This window comes from Heloderma suspectum, chromosome 2 (genome assembly GCF_057233095.1).
Source record: "Heloderma suspectum isolate Gila_16-S chromosome 2, 16-S_ref, whole genome shotgun sequence".
Classification (NCBI taxonomy): domain Eukaryota; kingdom Metazoa; phylum Chordata; class Lepidosauria; order Squamata; family Helodermatidae; genus Heloderma; species Heloderma suspectum.
Genome location: NC_139459.1, coordinates 291659101 through 291683822, shown reverse-complemented (window position 1 = coordinate 291683822; position 24722 = coordinate 291659101). Strand labels below are relative to the sequence as shown.

The 24722-nt window shown below is 42.8% G+C and overlaps 1 protein-coding gene across 4 annotated transcripts in view; it reads left to right on the top strand.

Annotated features, from left to right (window-relative positions):
• Nucleotides 1-24722, top strand: part of TAMM41 (TAM41 mitochondrial translocator assembly and maintenance homolog) — a 62089-nt gene that overhangs the window by 29125 nt on the left and 8242 nt on the right. For 2 of the 4 annotated variants that reach the window (XM_084839866.1, XM_084839865.1), the window contains one exon: nt 5352-9032. In XM_084839866.1, the coding sequence (XP_084695992.1) occupies nt 5352-5425 (74 nt within the window). In that variant the 3' untranslated portion in view covers nt 5426-9032. Of the gene's footprint in view, nt 1-5351; nt 9033-24722 lie in introns of those variants that run through there. The other 2 variants (XR_014788512.1, XR_014788513.1) reach the window with 2 other exon arrangements.

The window sequence follows — 24722 nt, the reverse complement described above, 5'->3', positions numbered from 1 at the left end:
AAATAGCTGATCAAAAGTACTTGATATTTGAATATCTTTGCAGAACAGTGTCTTTAAATATAGGAATGCAGGAAGCTGCTTTACACTGAGCTAAGCCATCAGTCCATTTAGCTCAGTATTTTCCACACTGGCGCTCCAGGATTTCAGGGAAGAGTCTTTTCCAGCCCTACCTGGAGTTGCCAGGGGCTGAACCGTCTTGCTTTATGGTCTCAGCCACTGAACTGCAGTCCTTCCCCAGCTGTGCCCCTTCTCATTTAACGTGGGGACAGAACCAGACATTTTAAGAATGGCTGCTGCCATTCTGATAATGCTGCTGCCAAAAACACAGTTCTGTGTTGAGTCCCTTCCGTTCACTCTGTAACGTAGCCTTCTCCAGCTTGGTCCCTCCAGATGTTTGGACTACAAGTCCCAGAATTCCATGCTGGCTGGGGATGATGGGAGTTGACGGCCACAACATCGGGAGGGTGCCAGGTGGGGGAACGCTGCTTTTATGTCCTGATGTTATAACACTGAACCATGCTTCATCCCCTGCTTCTGGCAATAATTGGTGTGAAGTGAGAGAGGCCAAATGAACAGCATAATGGCCTTGGGACATAAGGGAAGCTGTGCTACATGTAACTGAGAGAAATGGGGAAACTTAGCTGAGGGTTGCCTTTTTGCCAGTAGCTTCATTACAGGTATAATGTGTAGTTCTGCCTTGAGAAGGATTCCTTCTCCATTCTGAATTTTTATTTGGATAGCAAAGTCTTCTTTTCTTCTCTACTTTGCACGTGCTTGTGCTGTATGTAAATTGCCTAGGAAACTCACCTGAAGTATTTAATTTAGCTACTGCTGTTGACTTTTCTGTAGAATAAGAAGGAAGCTATTGGGCTTCTTTTGTTTCTTTGTTTACCTTGGCTATAAAGATAACTAATGTTTTCTGAGTTCCTGAAAATTGAGTGCCTTCCATGAGAGCCCTGATCCCAGTTGATACTTCATATATGAGATGTTTGCCACTAGAGGCCAGTTGCTAACACCTGCAGTAGCCATCTGTTTTAAAACTGTTTAATTGGTAGGAATCCCTGCATGTCTTGACCCTAGACTGCTAGCACACTTTAATTTACGGATAGATAAGTTTGTGTCCTCCCTGTATAACTGCACTGATGGTAGCAGTATAGCAGATGTCTTAAGAACATAAACACAATTAAGTTTGGTTGCTGTGTGGGTGTTTTTCACATGTTCGGCTGTATACAAAGATACCGGTTTAACCACTTAAACATCCTTCTCTTGTTACAACTGTAATTCTCCTAATGAATCTTTGAACTAGCACAGACTTGTATGAGTATTATTTATCATGCCGTATTATCCACCCATCTCCTACGCCCTTTTTCCTCTTTCCCACGCAGACTTTATTCAAATTTTAATGGCAGGCTTGAGGCAGAATCTTAAAGCCAGACGTTGCATTAGCAAACTTGCCTTTCATCTCTTCCCTGCCCCCAATTTCCCTGGCAGTCATTCTGAATATGGCTGACTTCTAGAACCTGGGATATGTTGTCAACATTACATGTTACTCAGCTAGCGTGCAGCAATCCAACAGTTACTTGTTTCAGTATTTATAAACACTTAAGTGGTCACACACTGAAGCCCAGGTAAAATAACCCTTGTTAAATTCTGAAATATCTACAGACCATCTGTTAGTACACAGTTAGATCCTAGATGGTAGTCATTATGTAGCCAGCACGTTCTGCTTGCAAACATAATTTGGCAGAGAGCACAACAAAGACCTTCAGCCATCTAACAGGATTTCCCTTCATCTTTCTCTGCCAGTGTGGTTTTAAACTAGTTTGAGCCCTATATTTTTGTTTACTGTCAGATGCCCCATTTAGCTTTTCAAGAAAAAGGGTTGTATGTTTTCTAAAATCTGTGGCAAGACTTCTGGTCTGGTTTCTATTAGAAGTGGCACCATCCATTGATTTATTTTTCTTCTTGGCCTTATGGTCTTTTAGAACTTAAAGCTTTGAAAACTTTTATATTTAGCTGCTTCTAAGGAACGTTGCATGGTTTGTTTCTTTAAAAAATAATAATATATTATTGCATTTGGCAACCGTATGTGAAATAAAATCATGCTTTGTTATATTTGTAGTAATGATTTAGTCAGGGTTAGCTTTCTGCCAAAGCATGCATTGCTATTAAATTTTGAATGATAACTCTTCTAGGTATTCCTGGGTACGGTAGGGAAAAAATATCCAAGCATTCAGATTCTTATTTGCAGCAAAGGTGGGGTAGGAGCTGCCCCTCCCAAGTACTGGGGGCGCATCAGTAGTTCACGGGAACAAGGTTCTGGAGCCATCTAGCCTTGACGGCATTCCCGCACCTTGGCTCTTTGGCAGCCTTGATTTACATGTAGCCGCCGTCCACTCCCTCCCTCTGTCTCTAAGGAGACTGTGCAGGTTCAGGAGTGAAGGCCCTTCACAACTGCATACTTAGAGGCATTCAGGACAGTGGACATCCAGCAGCTGCTTGGGGTTCGAGCAGGCCCATTTTATTTTTAAAGACTGAGCCTCCCTCGTCCACTCCACAAGCTGTTGAGTAGCCAGGGTGGCTCTTTGAGACTGGACAGTCTCATGGCCTTATGTATAAATCAAGAACACCAATTAAGAACCTGGACGGACCAAGGGAAAAGAAGGGAACCCACTGACCAATCTAAGACAGAGTTCAGTACAATACAACATTGAGGTTCTAACTAAAGGTATGTATCTGTAATAGAAAATGACGGTGCATAAAAATCATCATCATCATGCTGCTTGTTTCCCTGAGCAGTAAGTTATCAAGGGCTGTTTGTATGAATGCTCCCCCTGCCAACTGCATGTTCAGCCAGCATGTGAAGTGGCCTTATGCATGACGAGTGTCTCCCCACAAGGGGGGATGCTGAATGGCCTAGGATCCCCACTGAGGCAGAGACGGTCCACTTGCAAAGGGCTGCTTTGCACTCTGGCCAAGCACATGGCGTGACCAGCAGCTGCATCAGTGGCAGGGGGACACAGCCACCGGGCACAACCATGCCCCCTTCCCGGTCAATGTGTGAGGACTGAATTTCTCTAAAGTCGTCCCCTCCTGGGCTCTGTTTCCGTCTGGGGGGAGAGTCCTGGAGATTTATGAAATTTTATAATATCTGCTTATATAACTATACACATTGAGCAAACAAATACACAGGCCGGCAGTATCTGTTTCCAGGAGCAACAGCGTGGAGCTGCCAAGGCTGTTTCAGACACGCTCACTCTTTCCCTGGCAGCATCAGTGGCTCTCCACGTGTGGGCCATGCCCCGCACAGGACATCTGGAGGGCGTGTGATCTTCTGGGCAGGGGGCAGAGGTTCCTGCAGCAGGCAAGAAAGTAGCTTGGGGCGGACAGCAGCGATCCCAAACTACAGGTGGTGCCTGCAACAAAATGTTGCAGTGTGGAGCGGTCCTGCTCAAGATTCCACCCAGTCAGCTATGCCCTCTTACAGGGAACTGTGTTCCATCCCCTCACCCCCACCCCAGTTTTCTTTCTTTTTGCAGCACTCGCTTAGCATTCTGTGCCCACTGACCATGTTGGGCCTCAGTGGGCTGTGCGGAGATTCCCCCCAGGTTTTTAAAAGATTTTTTGTGTGTGTATTCTGTATTATGCCTGAATAGAGTATATAGACAAGGGATTTTTGCTGCCCCAATGTTCTTGCAAGCTGGCCCCCTGCCTCCTCACTTCTCAACTTCCTCATGTTGAATGGGAGTGGTCTCCACTGGGTTTGCATTCACTTGCATGTGAGTAGAATCTTTTCCTTGGTCAGGGACCGTGATAAGGGAGGGTTCCCAGTCACGTTGGTAGCTTCTACTCATGTTCAAGTAACTGCAAGTAGAAGCCTGCTGCAGACTTTCCCATTCAACTGGGCGGGGGGTGGAGGGCTGAGGGCACTGGGCTGGTGTGTACGGCCCCAGCCCTCATCCTCATGTTAGCCTACCTCAGCCTTTCCCAACTTAGCACCCTCCAGATGTTTTGGACTATAGCTCCCACAACCCCACCTGCACAGGCAATGGTCAGGAATGTTGGAAATTGTAGTTCAAAACATTGGAGGGTGCCAGGTTGGCATATGCTGGTGTACCTTATTCAGGCCTGAATAGTGCTTGAGTTCTATAAGTATAAGACGCAGGAGATGGGCAGGTTACAAGTTTAGTCTCTTCACAGGAAGTATGAGTAACGGAAGTGCAAAGGACTCATGCTTCCCTTCTCCCCGCTTCTGTGTAAGATACAAACCTGCCTTTATTCTTATTGTTTCATAAGGATGTTCCCATTGGTTCAAGTATGCAGTCATGTTTGCCACACTGATCGCTTATGCCCATTTCTTGCTTGGAAGCAAGAATCCTGTTCTACTTCATTCTGAATCAACCGAGCATTTTGCTGTGCTTGCATATAGCATGCGTTACAAGGTGCAGATACTTTATGTCAACCATGAAACATGACAGCTGTTTTTCAGGCTATATGGAAGGAAGAAATAGAAAGCAAAAGATGCTATATCAGGCACAGATCTAGCCTGAAAGGAGTGGGGTGGGGGGAGAAAATGGGCCCGTTTTCTCAGAGGGAAAATACCAGGAAGTTTTTAACGTGACAAATGGCAGGGCTAAAAGGAAGTACTTAAGCAATTCGGTGTGTGTGGGATTTAGTTACATAGTATCAGAAGAGTGCTGACTGAAATCTCGAAGATGGTCATCTTTGCCGTCCTTGCAGCAACTAGCATGCTTATGTCTGAAATCATGACAGACTATAAAGGAGCAATATTTAGAAATGAGACTCTTCAGAAATGCATTGGGGACTAGTTAAAATGGATTGTCTGATGAATATTGTCAAATTCCCTTGACTTCAGAATCAGCCATAAAGTTGTTGGATGTCTCACCAAGTAATATAGTATAAACACTAGTTGGTGGAGTTGTTCTGAACTTAACTACATTTGTAGTTAATGGAGAGCAACCATCAAGAACTTTCTCAGAAAAGCAGGAGAGGGAAATAACATTGCAGAGCCATGTAGAAATTTATTCTCTTCTGCTTCCCTGTTTAAGGTTAGCAAGTTACGTTAATACATGAAAAGTCTGCTGAAATAAGAGAGCCTTTAACAGGGGCCATGCAGCTCTTGACAGGGACGCTACTCCACAGCTTTGGTGCTGCCCCTGTAAGTGGTGATCTCTAAATTCTCATATGCACCTGGGAACTCTTGCAGCATGACATGGCTAGGGACAGGCAAGGACTACTTGACTCTGAATGTAAAGGGCTGAATTCTGGCCCATTAAAATTCTACATCCTTTGTTCTTCTGAAATTTATATCTCTCTTTTTCCTTTTAAAGGAATGAAAAAATCGTTGACGTACAGCATGAAGAAGCTGTACAAAATGTCAAAAGGATGGCTAAGGAAGACATGACATCTGTGGGTTTGGACTTTTTGAAAAATTGACTGATCCTCTTCTGGCTAAAGGTTATTCTAATTCTACCTGTTGCATCACCTTGCCTTGGAAAATTAAGAATATGCAGAAACATGTTTTGTGGTATTCATGTACAGACTGTCTTGCACATAAGATCAACAGGGAAGATCTTCATTTTCGGCTTCCTTGAAGAATATCTGCAGTGGGTTTCCCCATCCCTCTGTGCCTGTTTAGAACTGCTCTTTTCCTGCCTTTGAGTCTGTGTCATGAGTGTGTTGTGTCTTTCACTCCTTCAAAATGTCCTCCTTTGCCATTCTTATATTGTCACTGATCATGCTTGTGCCAACAGCTCTTCTGCAGGAATGGCCCATGTTTTTGCATTTTTTACTTCACCAAGGACGCGCAATAGTCTAATCACAGCTGGGGAAACACTGGATAGCACTGAATTGAACTCTTTTACTCATGGCACTCTTGCTGTGTAGAGCTGCATGTCAAGTAACTTTGAAAAAGGTCAGCCATTTGTTTTTAAGGCATGGTTGACAGCAGCATAATTCACAGCCAAATATTGGTGAGCGGGTCATATTTCAAAATAAGGTCAGGCTATAGTTGAGCTTCTGGGTCCAATAATGTGTGGGTGTTTGGATATATAATTTAAGAGTTCTGCTGCACTGCCAGTTCACAGAGAGCTTTTAATGTCAGCCTGTAGTTAAAATCAGAGAACAGTTATCTTATTCCTTCGTGTATAGGCTGCTTTCCTCCCTCACCACTCCAAATCTATGAACTTTAGTTTACTGGGGCACAAAGGAGGGCAGCCAAAGTTTGTTTTTCTTTCAGAGCTGAGCAGGAAAGATTGATAGCCATCGCTATTGCACTATATTATTTAACGGGAGATTCAAATAACAGCATCGATCCTAGAAGTAATCTCTCATAGAGCAAAGTATGAATATGTATTGGTTTGGGGGAGGAGGTTTGGATGTGTTTCTCTCCCTTCTTCAGTTTCTGCCCCCACACTGCAGCCTTCTGGCCGCTCGCTAAAGCTATTTACTTATACAAATGGCTTTTCTGCAGAGATATTTACCATATAGAAACATGGGCAAGGGCCTCTGGAGTGTTTTGGGGCCTCTGTGTAAGTGGCCTTTGCATTTAAAGAGAAATGCTTGGTGAGATGGAACTAGGGAACTGAAAAGGACATTCCTTTTGAAGATTATACTATGATCAATTGTTATACAATCATGTTTGCTTAGGAGGCTTTCAAGACCTCAGGTTAAAAAAGTAATTTTAATTTTATTATAGTCCATCCTGTCTCATGGGCTCAAGGTAGGTAACTATAAATGTACATACGGAGGCTTCGTTGTCATGAGGCCCTGAAAACTCAAACCAGAGGTTTTTCAAAGGCATAATTTAAGCTTTCAATTTCTGTGGTAATAAAAATAGGAAAATGCAACCACAAAAATAAGGACTATTTCATTATAAATAGTATAATGGGCTTATTTATGTATATATGCTATGAAAGTTGTCACAGAGAAAGGCTAGAGGTTTACGGTATTTGGATATCTTGTTTTCTTAATCAAACTTAGAAAAACTTGCTCATGTTTTAGTGCTATTGAAATAGGGGATAGAGGAGGCTCTTCTGATGGAAGGCTTTACGTTTCAGTCTTACAGGATTATTGTGTGCCCAAAGGACAAAAGTATAACTGATTGTTAATATAGTAAAGATCTGCATGGGGACAGTTCATAATACTGGACCTGCTTGGGGACAGTTCATAATATTGGACATGCACTGCCAGCTGTTTCCCTCCTAAAGAGCTCTTTTGTGAAATCCCCTGAATACTTTTTGAACTTTGAATGTATTTAAGAAGCCATTCGAAGGCCAATCTGCCCATGTGCCTGAATCCTGCACAATGAACAGTACTGTGCACCTCTCTAGATTTTAGCTCTGGCTTCTAACTCAGAATGTGGTGTCCCTTGCCAGATCTTAAATATCAAAGCTTTCCTGAACCAGCTGAAAACCAAAAGGTTGCAGTCCTATGTACATGACACTGAGTTTGATGGGATTGAATGAACTCGTCACAGGACAGCTGCAGACCCTGGTCTTTACACATAAATGGGGCAGACCCATGTTTAATGTGGGACTGGAGGGGTACAATTAGATGTTATTCCTCCCCTAGGCAAGCTGTGAGAAAACGTCTGCATGTGCCAGTGCTATGCTTGAGGTAGGGCTGTACCTCAGTGACAGGGCACATAAATGCAAGTTCAGTCTCTGGGGCTGGGAAAAGGCTCCTCTCTGAAACACGGGAGAGCCATTGCCAATCAAGAGGAGATAGTACGGAGTTAGATGAGCCAGTGGTCTGACTTGGTTGAAGGCAGCTTCCTGTGTTGCTGTGGTGTACTCTTGTGTGAGTCAGGTGTATACCTGTGTATTCTGCTACCTAATTCAAGAGGCTTGTGAAAAGCCAATCTGAGAATTGCAAGGTAATAAAAGGTTTCCATTCTTCATGCTATTGAAAGGCAGTTTGAATCTAAATGCTTAATGATTAGGTAGACTAGGGAGGAGAAAGTTTCTGCTTGACCTCTGGCTGGATCTTGGCAGAACCCTGAGAGCAATTCAGGACACTTGATAAGACAGACACACCAAAGGTCTGCATCCAACTATAGTTATTCTGCTGATGGAAGCAGTTGCATCAGCGGAACCAGGAGATGGGGGGAAATGGGCAGTCTCCCCACCCCACCCCCTGGTCAGCCTCCACATGCCCTCAAAAATGCTGGGAAACCCTCAGGAGCAGATTTTGGGGTGGCACAGAGGACTGCAGCAGGAAAGAGAGAGGGAGAAATTCCTGTTACTGTAGCGGCCCCTCTGCTGGTGTGATGTGGGATTTAACCCAAAGGTTATAGAGTCTGAACAAGTGGTATATGAAATTCACATGATAAATGGAACCGATTGGTATTGCTGACACCCTAAAATGGAGTCCTACATTTTTAAAAATTGAAGCTAGTAATGCCACATCCATATAATCCTATGTTATTTACATATTTATTTAAAATATTTACATGCTATTTCCCGTCTTCCTTCATAGGTCATCTTCTGGGGTAACCAAAGTGATTTCAGTGTCAAACCCTGAAATGGCTCCAGGTAGACAGTCTCATCCAAACATTTCTGGAATTGAGCTGCTACCCACTGGGAGCACCATGCCAAAAAGGGGGAGGTCAGCCACTGGCTACAGTTCTTGCAACTGCCGGAGTCCAAGGAGGACATCTTAAGGACGGGCACTGTTTAATTTTAGAAAGAGAGTAAATGGCAGCCATAAGAGAACCATAAGCTCTGCAGAAGAGAGCTTTTTAAACTTTTTTGCTAGTGCTATGAGACGTGCAGTTTCTAAGGTATGAAACCTCAAATCCAGATGAAGGCAAGACAGCTATTATTCTTGAAGAACTGGGTTCTTCGTGATTTTGTGTGTGTGTGCATCTTTGAGGCTTCATCTCTCCCTTCCCTCTGCCCCTCCGGCATCGGTGCCTTTCCTCCTTTCTTTCTTGGTGAATAATCTTCTCTGTGGATATGTACTTCTGTATTTTATAACTGCATTTTGAGTAATAAAATAATTCCTTTTGCAAAAGAAAATACTGCCTCTAGTACCTTCTGTTTTAAAAGTCAATGTTTCCTAATATATACTTGGAGTGCCAAGTGCAGGGGTGGGGAACCTCAGGCCTGGAGGCGAAATCTGACACTCCAGGGTTCCCCAGGTGGCCTTGCTCCTTTCCCCTGGCCCACCCCCTTTCCCTCAACAACTGATCGCTTTGGGGCTTCCCCCTTTTCTGCAGTCCCCACACACACACCTCCATTCCAAAAGGCTGAAATGCCTCTCCTAAGGCTTCGTTACTGGCAGTAAGGGCTTTATGCTGCAATATGCTGGTATTGTTCTGTAAGCCTTTGGCCCCATCTACCACTGGAATGTGCCCCCCCCCAACTGCCTGAGATCTCCAAAATTGAATTGGCCCTTGGGCTGAAAGAGGTTCCCCACCCCTGGGCTAGTACATGGTAAGGCAGCATGTTTTTTCCCAACTCTTCCAGAATGTATTTAGGGGAGCATTCACACAACTCTGAATGCAACTAATCTGTTCTTTTTTCAAATTAGCCCTTAAATTTCCCCTTTTCCCCATTAAACCAAAGGGCATTGAAATGTAACTGATACATGATCCTATTTGAATGTTGCTGAAGAGTAACAATTCGTGCTACTCTTAGCTAATTTATTGTAGAAAGAGCCTCTGTGAGCATCGCTGTATGTTATCATGCACACGAGAAATGGTACAGTGCACGCTAAGCCAAGTTTACAAAACAAGGGCTAAACATATTATACATTTGCTTGAGCATCAAAGCATACATACTTTGACTATTGTAATTGGGAGGCAACTAAGTTGCTGTGCTGAAGAAGTATAGGTTTACAGTTTATAAACAGGTTTTTATTTTGGAAGAGTGAACAGATGCACATCTAAAGTCTCATTTGTATAATTTTCTATCCAAGTGTACTCGCATTTCACATACCCACTTTCGTAGGACAGGCAATACAGGACCTGGGAAAACTTGTACATTTGAGAGTGACCAAGCCTATTAAAGATTAGGCTTCACTTAAGTAGCCACTTTGGGAGAGATCGCTCTCATGAAAAATATGGGTCAAAACATTAAAAGTAACTTGATCAGATCAGAGAGAGGCTGGAGGTTGACCCCTACATCTTGATAAAGAACTAGCTGCCTTCACCTTGAACCTTGCTAGCTGAGCGAGGGTAAATGTAATGTTCTGGAGGCAAAAAAAAAAGTTACACTCAGTTCAACAGCTAATTAAACATTTTTATGTGCAGCAGATGTTCTGTGTAGAGCCAAGGCCCAGGAAGTCAATGGCAGAGTCTCTTTCACGTTACAGGTGTTGTTTTTATTATAGAGCTTGACTGTAACATTAGTCGGTTTTATTTCTCCGACGTGGCTGAAGTATTTGGTGCATCTCTGGGCTAGGTTTGTGGTGAACTTGTTTTGTGTACAGAAACAAAATAGGTCATTACATACCCTCAGAGGGAGGATTAAAAAGCCTAGATTAATGGGGTAGGGGCTAGTTTATTCCAACTGTTTATGCTTGCAAATTTTGTAGTCTGCACAGTAAATCTTTCCAGGGTCAGGGCCTAAGAAAGTTTTTCCCTTTTAGCTGGGAAGTCTTGAAAGCCTTTTCTCTCAGTTCTCTGTAAATCATTCACGTCTTTGTGGTTTTTAAAAAGTAGCCTACCTTTCCTCTGGAGGCTGCAGGCCTTCAGTGTATTCAGTTTTTTTGGCATGCAGCCATGAATGAATCATGGGCTAAAGTAGTCCATGTTGTGAGCTCCTCCTCCTATTTTTGTTAATGGAAAACACCCTGTTGAGTTGTAATGTCAAGGGTGGGGGCATTAAGAGAACACTTATTTCCTTATAGACAAATATGCAAACATGAGAGGGATTACACAGATACAGTGATGGATTTGGAGAGTTTGTGTGGTTTGTTGCATTAAAGATTCCCTGTAAAATGTGGAAATGAACACTTGAGGTTTACAAAAAAAACCCTTTAATGTTAGATAAGTGGATATTTAATCTAATGCCATGCAGTTCGAGAAACTTGCATCATGCAAATCACTTCTTTATACTTGTCTCTTTGTTTTTCTCCTAGTTCTTGCTCTGCTGGGTTTGCCATCCTAGATTTAATACCCAAATTCCTCCTTCCTAGAGACCTTCTGTGTCTTTTTTCTCCTCGTCCTATATCTGTAATTGTGGTTAACTGAGTCTACTGCTTGGCACCTATTCTGTTCCTTTCTTTCTCAGCACTATCAACATACATTGATACGAGCAAATAATGTAAGTGTGTACACACATGCACACGCACACACCCACAAGCCCCTGCCAGATGTTGCAGTCTAAACTGAAGGGTCTTTGGTGCTTTTTGTTTTGTTTTGCAGGCTTCGTGTGAAGATCTCTATATCCCACGGGGTGTTACGTTGTCTAGCATTACAACAGACAACATTAGGATGAATTCTGTTTAATATGCAATGCTTTGCACAGAATTGGACAGCTACTTTGGAGAGGATGCAAACTTGAGGGGGGGGAAACCAGCCAGACTCAGGAAAGATTTATTCTCCACCTGCTCAATCCCCCATCTATTCCCCCCCCCAAATATATGAGACATAATTGCATGGCACATTGCTCTAGGATGTTAGATATCTAACTCCTCAAATGTCCCAGTGCTATATTTAGATTATCAGAACCTGAAACTCAGCTGCAGGCTCCTTTTAAAAACCTTGTTGCCTATGCCTATATAGTGCTCCTTTGCTTTATGAATCTGTTAAATATACTGGTAAGGAATGCCAGCTGGAACACATCATAAAAGACAATAATTACAAAACAGCATCAGCTAGCTGTCACAGTTTGACTTGGGGTGGATACTCATGCCCATAGTATGTGGCTGGTTCACACATGCATTTTTCATCAATTGATGACCACAACGCCTTACGGGGACTTGCATGTATGAAAACGATATGATGTCATCCATGTTACTCCGAGCATTGGTAAATTGCATCACACAGACAGGGCTGGATTGAGTCAGTTCGCCCACATAGCTGCCAGTCATCAAGCACACAACAATTAGCTGACAAGAATGGGGATCGCTAAATATCCCTTAAGTGATAACCCTATATCTGTTTTAATTCTTGGAATCTGACAAAATATAGTATAAGTACTAGACAAGAAAATGACAGATTAAGCTTATAAAATTGTGCATGTTGGGTTAGAAAATCCCAACTTCACACGCATCAGGTCTAACTGGCTGTGACTACCCAAGAAAGAGATCTTCTTCATTACATTTATATCTCACCTTTCCTTCAAGGGGCCCAAAGCAGTGTACATGATCCTTTTGCTTTTTTCCATTTTATCCTCACAACACCCTGTGAGGTAGGTTAGGCTTAGGCTGAGAGTCAGTGACTGGCTCAAAGTCACCCAGTGAACACCGTGGCTGACTGGGGACTAGAACCAGTGTCTCCCCAGGGCCAGTCCGTCACTCTAACCACTACACCACACTGGCCTGCTGCCTTGGTCTTATAGCAGAGAGTTCATTGAAACTTTAGCTCAGTATGCTGCAGCAATGGATAAGGCAAATCCCATATGTTTCTCCCATATCCTTAAGATCGAAATTTGTTTTAGTCCACTTTCACAAAAATGAGATCTATGAAGACATGGATCTGTAAGGCATTCTCTGTGGTAGTGTGTATGTTGTGGCTTGAGCTTCTATCAGAACTGCATCTGGCCACTTGGCTAGTTGCCTAACACTTGGTGCTAGTCAGCTAGCCAAAACCTGGCTCTTTAAATCTTGGCTGAAGCTTTCTTTTATGATGATATCTCCAAAGGATTATAAATGACTGTTTATTTAAAAAGCATTTTGCAGTTTTATTTATTTTTATAAAATATTAAAATGTTCTTTTTGTTACATTGTGCACTACTTTGGTAAAGAAACTGTACAGGTAGTAGAAATAACTATACATTAAATGCCAGGAACTACATTTTGGGAAAGGGATTAACAATCAAATAGAAAATATGAATGCTATTTGAGAAATCTATAGTGTGCTCACATTTAGAGCATATTCCAAAACAGACTGAAGCATATTTCGTTTTCTGTTGGATTGTGTCCAAAGAATATTGCATGCCTAATCTCAAAGAGGATATCCACAATAAGGAAAGATACAGAAAAGTTAATTAAGGGCACAATCCTATCTAGGTAGGCGGCCACCTCCAAACTTGGAGGCAACCTCCTATCCAAAGCAGGGCAGGAGAAGCATAGAGGGGATCATTCCCTCTACACTTCTCCTGCCCTGCTTTTTCGGCTAGACACCTGATCGCGGCTGTCTAGCAGCGGGAGGGCTGAGCGGGGGAGGAGGCTGCCATACAACACGTTGGATATGTCGTACAGGCAGTTATGATCTCCCCACCCCGGAACGCTCCCAGCTACACCTCTTTCTGGCCGCTCCACACTCCTCGGAGGCAGTGCGGAAGTGGGGGGAAGTTGGTTCTCTGGGAACTGACCTCTGAGCACCGGGCTCCAAGGTCGGTTCCTGGAAAACAGCATATCCTATGGTCGTCTAGCTGCTGTCTAGCGGCCATAGGATTGCTCCCTAAAATAATAATAGGGGACGAGATTTTCCTGGCAAGCTAATGAGATTGGAGCTTTTCAGTTCAAAAAAAAATATTACTGTTGGGAAAACTATAAAGAAGTTTTACAAAGGTATAAGCTGGAGAGGGGTGTGTGTGAATTTTTTCCTCAGATGTTGCAATTCAAGACCATCCATTTAAATATTTTGGCAGAAAAAGATAGTATATCTGGTCACAGTGCACTGTCTAACTTATGGAATTCACTACCATTAGATGTAGTGACAGTCACTACCTTCAATGGGTTTTGGAAAAGGTTTAGACAGAAAAGATCTGGAATTAAAAATAGGTGTATCAGTAGCTATGAGTTATTACACCTTCATGGAATTGCCTATTCAGTAGCACTGAAGAAGAGATGCTGAAGAGGAGCAAAAGGGATGGCTGCCTCCAGCATGCCTTGAGTCTCTCAGAGGCTTCTGTTCATCCACAGTTGGGAGGTGGGATTCTGGATTACATGAATCATTGATCTGATGCATCCTGTCGATTCTTATGTTAATTTCCTGTTTTATTGGCTCTTCTAGTTTAGCTTTTTCCTAATAATTTCTGACACTTTCTGCCATTTTCACTGCCTCAGCATACTGTGCTGATGTTTTCCGCAACAGAAAATTCAGAATCCATCAGTGTGTAAGTGTAGTTAGGGTTGATGGTCCCAAGTGTCCCTTTGGTATCCATTTCCATCTGTTGACGGTCTGATTTCCCTTTGTACAAAATGCAGAAGCATGAGCCATTAGCTCCCTGGTTCAACTGTCTTTTGGAACACCTCATACACCAAGGGGGAGGGGAGGAGAATAAGCAATGTCTGACCCAGACTCTAAAATATGTCTGTCTAGACTTTTATGATATAGTCATTATAGTGCTATGAGAGCACTAGTTCATGCTAGGTCATATCTTTTCAAAACCAGCACTTTCATCACTAAATCAGTATGAGAGGCAGTATGGTGCAGTGAACAAAGACTTGAACCAGAGAAACGTGGGTTCAAATGTCTCCTCATCTATGAAACTCACAAGGCAAGTTACTACCTATTAGCCTGATCTATGTTACAGGGTTGTTGTAGTGATTTAAAAAAAGGGTTAAAAGGCTGCAGTGAGATTCTTGGAGGATGGAATAAAAACATAACAAACAATATGTCTTCCTCATTTCATCCCCACATTCGTACAATTCTGAAAGTTTGGGTATGTTTATATGTTCACTTCAACTGTCAGCCTGGAATTACAGCACTATGGATCCCAATTAAACTTGTCTAAACTGTGTAGTACTTGTGTGTTAGATTTTTTAAAAAATATCTTTTTTTTTTTTTAAATAACCACATTGTTTAGTCTGTTTGTGCATGAATCGCTTATATTTTTACTTGTTTTGCTTTACTTTTACTTTATTTTATTTATATGCAATAAGAAAGTAGAGATTTTATTTTGTTTTACTGTAATTGGGCTATTCAGACCAGGTCGCATGTTTTACATAGTTGAAAGATGCAAAACATATAGGTCACCAACTTCCTAAATGCATCTTTATAAACAAAGCAATGTCAAAGTCATATTACAAGCTGTCCTTTACAAACTCATGTGTGGGTAATATATATCATATGTGTTGAAAGTATGACTTGGTTCACACAACACAACAAGCCAGAGTACGGATTGAGTGTGGGTTGTTCACAACCTAACAACAAACAATGGGTTTTCTTTGTGAGTTGTTCGTGGTTAACAAACCATGTTAACAAACCATGGTTTATTAACATGGCTGGGTTCACACAACACAACAATCCACAATACAGCAACAACAACCAAGTTGGGTGTCCCTGAGTAACAGCAGGGATCCATGCTGACAACAGTTGTATCTACATCTCCTTGTTTGCTCACCCTGTGTCAGAGACAGGGGATAGGGGCTTTAAGTGCCAGAGTTTCTTCTGCCAACGGTGGGAGCCTGTGGTAGTTAGAAGTGGGACTTCCCATGATTAACAGCCAGGGGGAAGAACTGTTTGCCACACTCCAGGTGAGAGATGGAATGAGCATGAACTAATGGAAGCTGGTTGAATGGCTAGGAAATAAGTACTTTACTTGTTCTCTGTGTTGCTAGATGTGACCAGTAGCTGGTAATAACCACAAGTTCCAAATTGTGACTGTGTTAGCTTGGCTGGGAGTGATTGTTGGATGAGTGGAGTGCATGTGTTGAATGGTTGAGGGTATGTTTGCATGGTGGGTGGGTGCTGAGAGTGTGTGGGTAGTTCTGGTGTGGTAAGGATGTGTTTGGGGAACTCTGACACAGGGTACCACTATTCCAGTGACTTGGGGCAGAAGGAGATGTGGCAGGAGGAGAGGGTTGGGACATCAAAGTAGAATGGCCACAATGTTTATACACTGTTCCCCTTCTACACCCCTCCTCTAGCTCTCATGTGCCTGGTAGCTCATCCAATGAGCCCTCCTGTCTTGAGGTGTTGCTATTTAGCGCCAGGTTGGTCCACAATAAGCTTTAATTTATGATGTGATTGTGGATGACAAGGCCGACCTGATATGTATTACTGAGACTTGGGTGGGTGAGATGGGTGGGGTCTATCTGACTCAGCTCTGTCCATCTGGGTACTTGGTGCAGCACCAAAATAGGTGTGTGTGTGTGTGTGTGTGTGTGTGAGGGGGCTGTGGTTCATAGAACTGGAATCTCCATTACCAGGAAATCACTCCATCTTGGAGCGGGCTTTGAGGGGCTGCACCTGGTGTTGGGCCATAGAGACAGATTGGGGATGCAGCTGGTGTACCACCCACACTGCTGCCCAGCATCCTCCCTGGCTGAGCTCGAAGAGGCAGTCTCAAATGTGGTGTTGGACAGAGGAGGAACCCAGGACAGTAGTTCTGATTGACTTCACCTTCCATGCTGAGGCTGTAGTCCAGCTCAGGACTTCATGGCCTCCATGTCAGTTTGTCAGCTTGCGATCAACCCAACACATGAAGCAGGGCATACCCTTGATTTGGTTTTTGCTCCACGTTGTGAGCTGGGTAGTCTGAAGATTGGGGGTGGGGGTGGTCCAAATAATCCCATTGTCATGATCAGACCATCTCCTAGTGAGATTTGAACTCACTTCCGTCCTGCGTGGGTGGAGGACCCATTTGGATGGTCCGCCCCAGGAGTGTGATGAAATCCAATGGATTTCTGAATGCTCTTGAGGGTTTTCCAGTGGAGAGAGCTGGTGATCCAGCTGAGTCCCTAGCCTCACTGTGGAACAGTGAGATGTGGAGAGCCATCGACTTGATTGCACCCAAGTGCCCTCCCTGGCACTGTGGAGCCCATTCTGTTCCCTGGTATATTGGGGAGCTGCAGTCAATGAAAGAGGCTGGATGTCAGCTAGAGCGCAAATGGTGCAAGACTCAAAGTGAAGATGACTGTGCACACTATAGAGCACATAATCGTGCCCACTGCGTGGCAGTGCAGGCAGCAAAGAAGGCTTATTTTGCTGCCTCCATTGCGTCTTCAAGTAGCCATCCAGCAGAGCTCTTCCAGGTGTTCACTTTTCTCTGCAGCAAACTTGATGTTGTTGTTAGCGCAGCTCCAGTTGAGGTGTCTGACACCACCATCTGCCCAATTTTGTGGGATCAGTTCCAGTTGCTGCAGCCTGATGATGTGGACAAGGTGCTTGCAGCAATGTGACCGACCATGTGCCCTCTTTATCCCTGTCCCTCCTGGCTAATAAAAGCTATCCGAGGGAGTATGACTGGGTGGGTTTGGGGCGTGATAAATGCTTCTCTTCAGGAAGGGGTGGTTTCTACTGTCCTTAAGGAGGCAGTAGTGCAAGAATTCCTGAAGAAGCCCACTCTGGACCCAATGGTATTAGACTACTACCGCTCAGTCGCAAATATCCCTTTTTCAGGGAAGGTATTTGAGAGGGTTGTGATGGAGCAACTGCAGGCACTCTCAGAGGATACTGATTATCTAGACCCATTCCAGTCTGGGTTTTGATCTGATTACAGGAGTGAATCAGCCTTGGTTGCCCTGATGGTTGAACTTTATTGAGAGAGGGACGGGGGGGTGCAACCCTGTTAATTCTGCTTGACCTCTCATTGGCTTTTGATACCATCGACCATAGTATCCTCCTGGATCAACTCTGTGGGAAGGGTATCAGAGGCACTGTGTTACAGTGGTTCTGATCCTACCTCCAGGGACAATTTCAAAGAGGAATATTGGGTAACTATTCCTCAGCCACTTGGCAACTGAGCTATGAATATGGGGTTCCAAGGGGTACCATCTTGTCCCCAGTGTTTAACATCTATGTAAAGCTGCTGGGGCCCCTTCATGGATCACTGCCTTGTTGTGGCGAAGGGGCTTGCGTAACTTAGTGAAGCCATAAGCTATGCCATGCAGGGCCACCCAAGACGGACAGGTCATGGTGGGGAGTTCTGACAAAAGGTGGTCCACTGGAGAAAGAAATGGCAACCCACTCCAGTATTCTTGCAAAAAAAATCCCATAGAACGTATCACAAGGCTAAAAGATATGACGCTGGAAGATGAGCCCCTCTGGTTGGAAGGTGTCCAATATACTACTGGGGAAGAGCAGAGGGTATTTCCAAGTAGCGCCAGAAAGAGTGAAGCGGCTGGGCCAAAGCCGAAAGGACACTCAGCTGTGGATGTGTCTGGTGGTGAAAAGAAAGTCCGATGCTGTAAGGAACAATATTGTTTAGGAACCTGGAATGTAAGATCAATGAATCAAGGTAAGCTGGAGGTGGTCAAACATGAGATGGCAAGATTGAACATCGATATCTTGGGAATCAGCGAACTCAAATGGACAAGCATGGGCGAATTTAATTCAGGTGACCATCATATCTACTACTGTGGGCAAGGATCCCTCAGAAGAAATGGAAGTCAACATAGTCAACAAAAGGGTGGGAAAAGCAGTACTGGGGTACAATCTCAAAAATGATAGAATGATCTCAGTACGAATCCAAGGCAAACCATTCAATATCACAGTAATTCAAGTCTATGCCCCAACCACTGAGGCCGAAGAAGATGAGGTTGATCGGTTCTATGAAGACCTACAACACCTTCTAGAACTAACACCAAAACAAGATGTCCTCTTTATCATAGGGGATTGAATGCTAAAGTAGGAAGTCAAGAAATCACTGGGATAACAGGCAAGCATGGCCTTGGTGTACAAAATGAAGCAGGACAAAGGCTAACAGAGTTTTGCTAAGAGAACACGCTGATCATAGCAAACACTCTTTTCCAACAGCACAAGAGGCGACTCTACACATGGACATCACCAGATGGTCAATATCGAAATCGGATTAATTATGACTTTGCAGCCAAAGATGGAGAAGCTCTATACAGTCAGTAAAAACAAGACCTGGAGCTGACTGTGGCTCAGATCATGAGCTTCTTCTTGCAAAATTTCGGCTTAAATTGAAGAACGTAGGGAAAACCACTAAACCATTCAGGTATGACCTAAATCATATCCCTTATGAATATACAGTGGAGGTGAGGAATAGATTTCAGGGATTAGACCTGATAGACAGAGTGCCTGAGGAACTATGGACGGAGGTCCGTAACATTGTTCAGGAGGCAGCAACGAAATCCATCCCAAAGAAAAAGAAATGCAAGAAAGCAAAGTGGCTGTCTGAGGAGGCTTGACAAGTAGCTGAGGAAAGAAGGGAAGCGAAAAGCAAGGGAGAAAGGGGAAGATATATCCAACTGAATGCAGATTTCCAGACAATGGCAAGGAGAGACAAGAAGACCTTCTTAAATGAGCAATGCGAAGAAATGGAGGAAAACAATAGAATGGGAAAGACTAGAGATCTTTTCAAGAAAATCAGAGATCTCAAGGGAACGTTTTGTGCAAAGACGGGCATGATAAAGGACAAAGAAGGCAAGGATCTAACAGAAGCAGATGAGATTAAGAAGAGGTGGAAAGAATACACAGAAGAACTATACAGGAAAGACCTTAATGTCCCTGATAGCCATGATAGTGTGGTCACTGAACTTGAGCTGGACATCCTAGAGAGTGAAGTAAAGTGGGCCTTAGGAAGCATTACTAACAACAAAGCTAGCGGAGATGACAGTATTCCAGCTGAGCTATTTAAAATCCTAAAAGATGATGCTGTTAAAGTGCTGCACTTTAAAAGATGATGCTGTTAAAGTGCTGCACAGGTCAAATCAGTCAATCCTAAAGGAAATCAACCCTGAGTGCTCATTGGAAGGACAGATACTGAAGCTGAAGCTCAAATATTTTGGCCACCTAATGCGAAGAGAAAACTCCCTGGAAAAGACCCTGATGATGCTGGAAAAGATTGAAGGCAAAAGGAGAAGGGGACGGCAGAGGATGAGATGGCTAGATAGCATCACCGATGCAATGAATATGAACTTGAGCACGCTCCGGGAGATAGCGGAGGACAGGAAGGCCTGGCGTGCTATGGTCCATGGGGTCACGAAGAGTTGGACATGACTTAGCGACTGAACAACAACAAAGCTGCTGGGAGAAATCATTAGGGGATTTGGAGCCAAATGTCATCAGTATGCCAATGACATGCAGGTCTATTTCCCTGTGACATCTGAATCAGGACAGACTGTAAACTTAAGCTGAATCCCGGAAAGACAGAAGCCCCATGGGCGAGTGGTTCCTGAGTCTGGGAGATAGACTCATTGCCCATTCTAGATGAGGTTGTATTCCCTCTGAAAGATCAGGTTGGTAGTCTGGAGGACTTCTAGATCCATCATTGTTTCTAGAGGTGCAATGGCGGTGGCAGCTTGGAGTGTCTTTTATCAGTTTTGGCTGGTTCACTAGCCACAGCCTCTCCTGGACAGGGATAGCTTGGCCACAGTGGTGCAGGCATTAGTAACCTCAAGTCTGGATTACTGCAATCCGATCTATGTGGGGCTGCCCTTGAATTCCTATGGAATTCCCTGCTTTTGGAGGCCAGGCAGGCACCAATGTTTTGTTGCTTTCAGCGCCTCCTGAAAACATTGTAATTTCAGGAAGCCTTCCTTGAGTGACCAGCCATGGTTTATCAAACTTGGTTTTATCAGAATTTTGTCGTTTTAAAACGATTCTAAATTAGCACAGTGCTTTTATTCTTTATCATGTCTGCTGTTCATTACTTCAAGGTCTTTGAATGTGGAACGGTGTACAGATATTGTAAATAATAATAAAAAAATCCCCACTCAACCCTTACTCTGGCTTGTTTACAAATTTGCGCTAACATCTGGTAAAAAGTATATCATATTGGTTCAACAGAACATCTTCAAATGTATATGCTTGTTTTTAGTACTTTATCTAACAACACTATTAAAATAAAGTTAATTTACCCTACTCATTATATATAGATGGAGACTTTACTTGTATCTTCAATCTGTGCAAAGAATTGTCCAATGAACCTTAACATCGTGCATGCTTTTGAAACTTAAAATGCTTTTCTGATGTCAAGTCCTTTGCTAATTCAAATGGACAGTAACCATTACAGGGTGTAAGATCAAAATGGACCAGACATAAGCACAGGTGGGTGGATGCCCCTTTGATGGCTGCGTTCAATGTAAAGGCTTCTGTCTCCTACCTTTCTATGCAAGTGAGTCCTGGTCCCCTGGGTGCTGCATCATTTCTGTGTAAGCTAAATATGCAGTTGGTGGAACTGTGTGAATGGAAGCAAACTTTACATGGATCCTGTCTGGCATGGCAGAAACCACAGAGGTGGGAACCACATCAGGTACATGTAAAGGGGACTGGAGTGAGGATGCATTTCATGTAGGAAATGGTCACCCATAAAACCTCATACCTCAATAAGCCAGTTATGCTACAATCCTGTGCACGCTTATCGGCAGTCAGTGAGACTTTATAGTAAACATGCATACTTCAACCTAAGTGTTTAATGAATGCCTATTGCTCTTAAAATAAAAAAAACAAACCTCTAGCTAAAATTGTTATACTTCCAGTTTGTACAAAGTGGTAGAAAGAAAGCAGGGAGGCTGAAGCAACAAATGGTAACATTTAGATCAAAATGCATTCCTTGGATGAGGCAGTGTGGAGTGCTTCTGTTCAAGGTTTCAGCCACTCCATTTCACTACCCCCACCCTGGTTTTCCTTTTCACTCTGTCTACCTGTCAGTCAGCATTCTGTGTTCACCAAACACACTTGGTCATCACTGGGCTGTTGTTGCTTTCTTCCTCCGTTTTGGTGCTTTGGGTTGGAGGTGGACATACTTGTGCCCAGTCTCAGATGCATTAAAATGTTGGATTTCTCTCCATTTGATTCCTATGGGAAGCTCTTGCTTCGGTCCCTGGGGACATCTATAAATAGCTTCTCCTTGTGAACCAAGAAATGGCCTATCCAGACAATAATAGGTCTGTGTACCCATTTTACACCTGTGAGTCTCCTCCTTTTTCCTTTCCCAGCCGTTTCATTCCATTTCTCCTTCCACGTTGTCAGGTTTTTTCCTCTGTCAGTCAACATTCCATGGCCATACAGTCCCTATTGGGCTGTTTGGGGTTTGTTCTGATGCTCTTAATTTTTTTTTAAATTTAAGGTATTCCTGAGTGTGCTGACACCTCTTTCTTATGCATGAGTAGTGCAGTTTTGGCTACATTTGCACAAGCATGGGGAAACTATTGTATCTACTCTATTTGGGACAGAGTATGTGAGAAATTGTAGATTCAGTGCTAAACATGAATGCATAGCACTTTACATTTCTGCTAATTGACCAGAAGCATTCTGCCCTTGGCATGAAGAAATAAACATTTTCCAATATAAGAGAAATATAAAACTTCTTAAATATTGTTAAGTATTGTAAATATTAAATATCGGACAATGATTAATGGAGGGCAATAGTGAGTTTTGCATGTAAATGTAGTACTCACTGTGCTGCATTTAAGGAATGAACATACTAAACACAGTCTTTGTGGTTTGACTGATCTCCATGTCTTGCTACATCAAAGAGCTACTTTGTTATGGGATCTTGAGTTATAATAATTCTGGCATGTCTGAACCATCCCATCCCATTTACAATGCTTCTCTTGCACTGAAATTTTAATGCTGTCATATGCAGCATTCCTACACAGTGTTTGAAGGGTGAGTGAGTTGGGGAAGCACCAAACATTTCTAAAAGGCAACATCTTGATTTAAAGAAAAATACTGGGGATTTTTTTTTCTTTAAGGAAGACTGTTTATGATGGCTAGAACCGAAATAATTACTGTACACTAGACAAAGGGCATGTGCTCATCCAGTAGGATTGTGGACTTTGGTTTCTTTGAACAATAGATATCTGTCACAAAATGTGTGTACAACCCCTTCAGTTCCAAATGTCTTTTTTCATGTAGCATGCAGAGATGCTGTTCAAGAAACACAAGTCCATAGCACACTAGGGTGCATGGAACTAGCTAAGTGGATCTTGGTTCATGTCAGTGTTTCTACAGTTCTAAAGCTCTGCAGGTGAGAGTTGCGTATAACTAAGAGCAAATCATGCACTCAAGACACTGACACCAAAAAGCTAGAGATATTACTACTGCACCCCAGAAATACTCGGTCACTCTCTTGAAAGTGCGTGTTTTTGCCCCCACCTCCTCAAATAAGAAGGCACTTGTTCTGTAATGTCACCAAGAGAAGGGTAATGGATATTTAATTCCAAAATCCACAGTTGGGCAATATTTTTTATTAGGACCAACGAAAAGGTCACAAAACTGTGGGCAAACTTTTAAGTGCTCTAGAACTCCTCCTTAGGCTAAGTGGCACAAAAAGCAGGGGATGGGGGAAAAAGAAAAAAGAAAGAAAAAGGGCAGATGCTGTGGCCTTGAACTCTGCATTTTAGACTCAGTCTCCAGATGGAGATTACAGACTGAATAAATTAGTTACTGCTAAGTGCTACCGATATCAGATTAAACCTAGAATTCTGGGACAAAGAAGTGGTTAATCCATGGTTTGTTGTTGGGACAAAGAAATGGTTAACCCAGTGCTCCAGATTTGCATGTCGTACTCAACAACCTATGGGCTGATTGATCTTAGGTTGTTGATTAAAAGTGGCTGGCATACTGCAGGCAGCTCACCCATTCTCTCCCACTCATCCTCAACAGCCCATGGCTTGTTTAACCCATGGGGTATTGTTACATGTGAATGGGCCTAACCCAATGACTGACTTCTACTTCTGAAAACATAAAGGCTGGCTGTAACCCAGATTTGTCTCTTTCTTGGGTGAAACACACAGGTACAGAGAACAGAAGTAAAGAGGAATATGACCGTTTTTATATTAGCAAAGCATGAGATTAGTTTTAAGTAGTACATGAGGTAAAAAAGCCATATTGTATAGTATTACCTAGTGTTGGAGGGAATAGAACCCTCAAATGTAAAATCCTCTATGTGGCGTCTTTGCTTTTGATTTACTGTAGCAAACTTATTTACTGTAGCAAACTTTTTGTTGCAATAACTAATATATTTATCAAGTATAACAAAGTTTGGAGCATCTTGCTATTTGGAGTTAGTTCAGTTTGACACAACTTGAAATTGTCAGTAATGAAGTCCCTTTTTTTCAAACAACTTTTGGAGAATATCCTTAAGTCTTCCCATATGGACAACACTGTCATTAATGCAGAGTGTTTCTGATATAGGTTGACTTTTTGTTGTCATTTGAATATGTCTGGATGTCAGGCTGTACGAAGTGGGAGCTTTACAGCTGAGTAACGCTGAAATGTTTTCTCAAATTATTTGCATATGGAGTTAAGTGACTTGTTTTAGATTAAAGTTTCCTTGAAGTGCATTTTATAAAGCTGATGTCAGTTGTAAACTGTGACCAATAATTTTATTAAGGCAAGATGTGGATAGAGTTAACTCCCATAGAATCAACTATAGTGACACAAAGACATAAAAAATCCAGGTGTACTAATGGTGACCTTTAATAACACTAAGCTTCCTAAGATTTTATGACACCCTTGAAAATATTTGGTGAGTGGCATAAATTATTCTTGATATTTATGGCTATATGTGCATCTCTCAGTCAGTTTTTTGTGTTTCTGTTCCAAAATTTGCTGATTTCACAAGTTGTCAGGCATCAAAATGTTGCCACGGAAACAGCCAGTAATGTCTTCAGTGGTAAACAGGCAATAATACCAGATGGAAAGCCTGAAGCTTGTTAAACTTGGT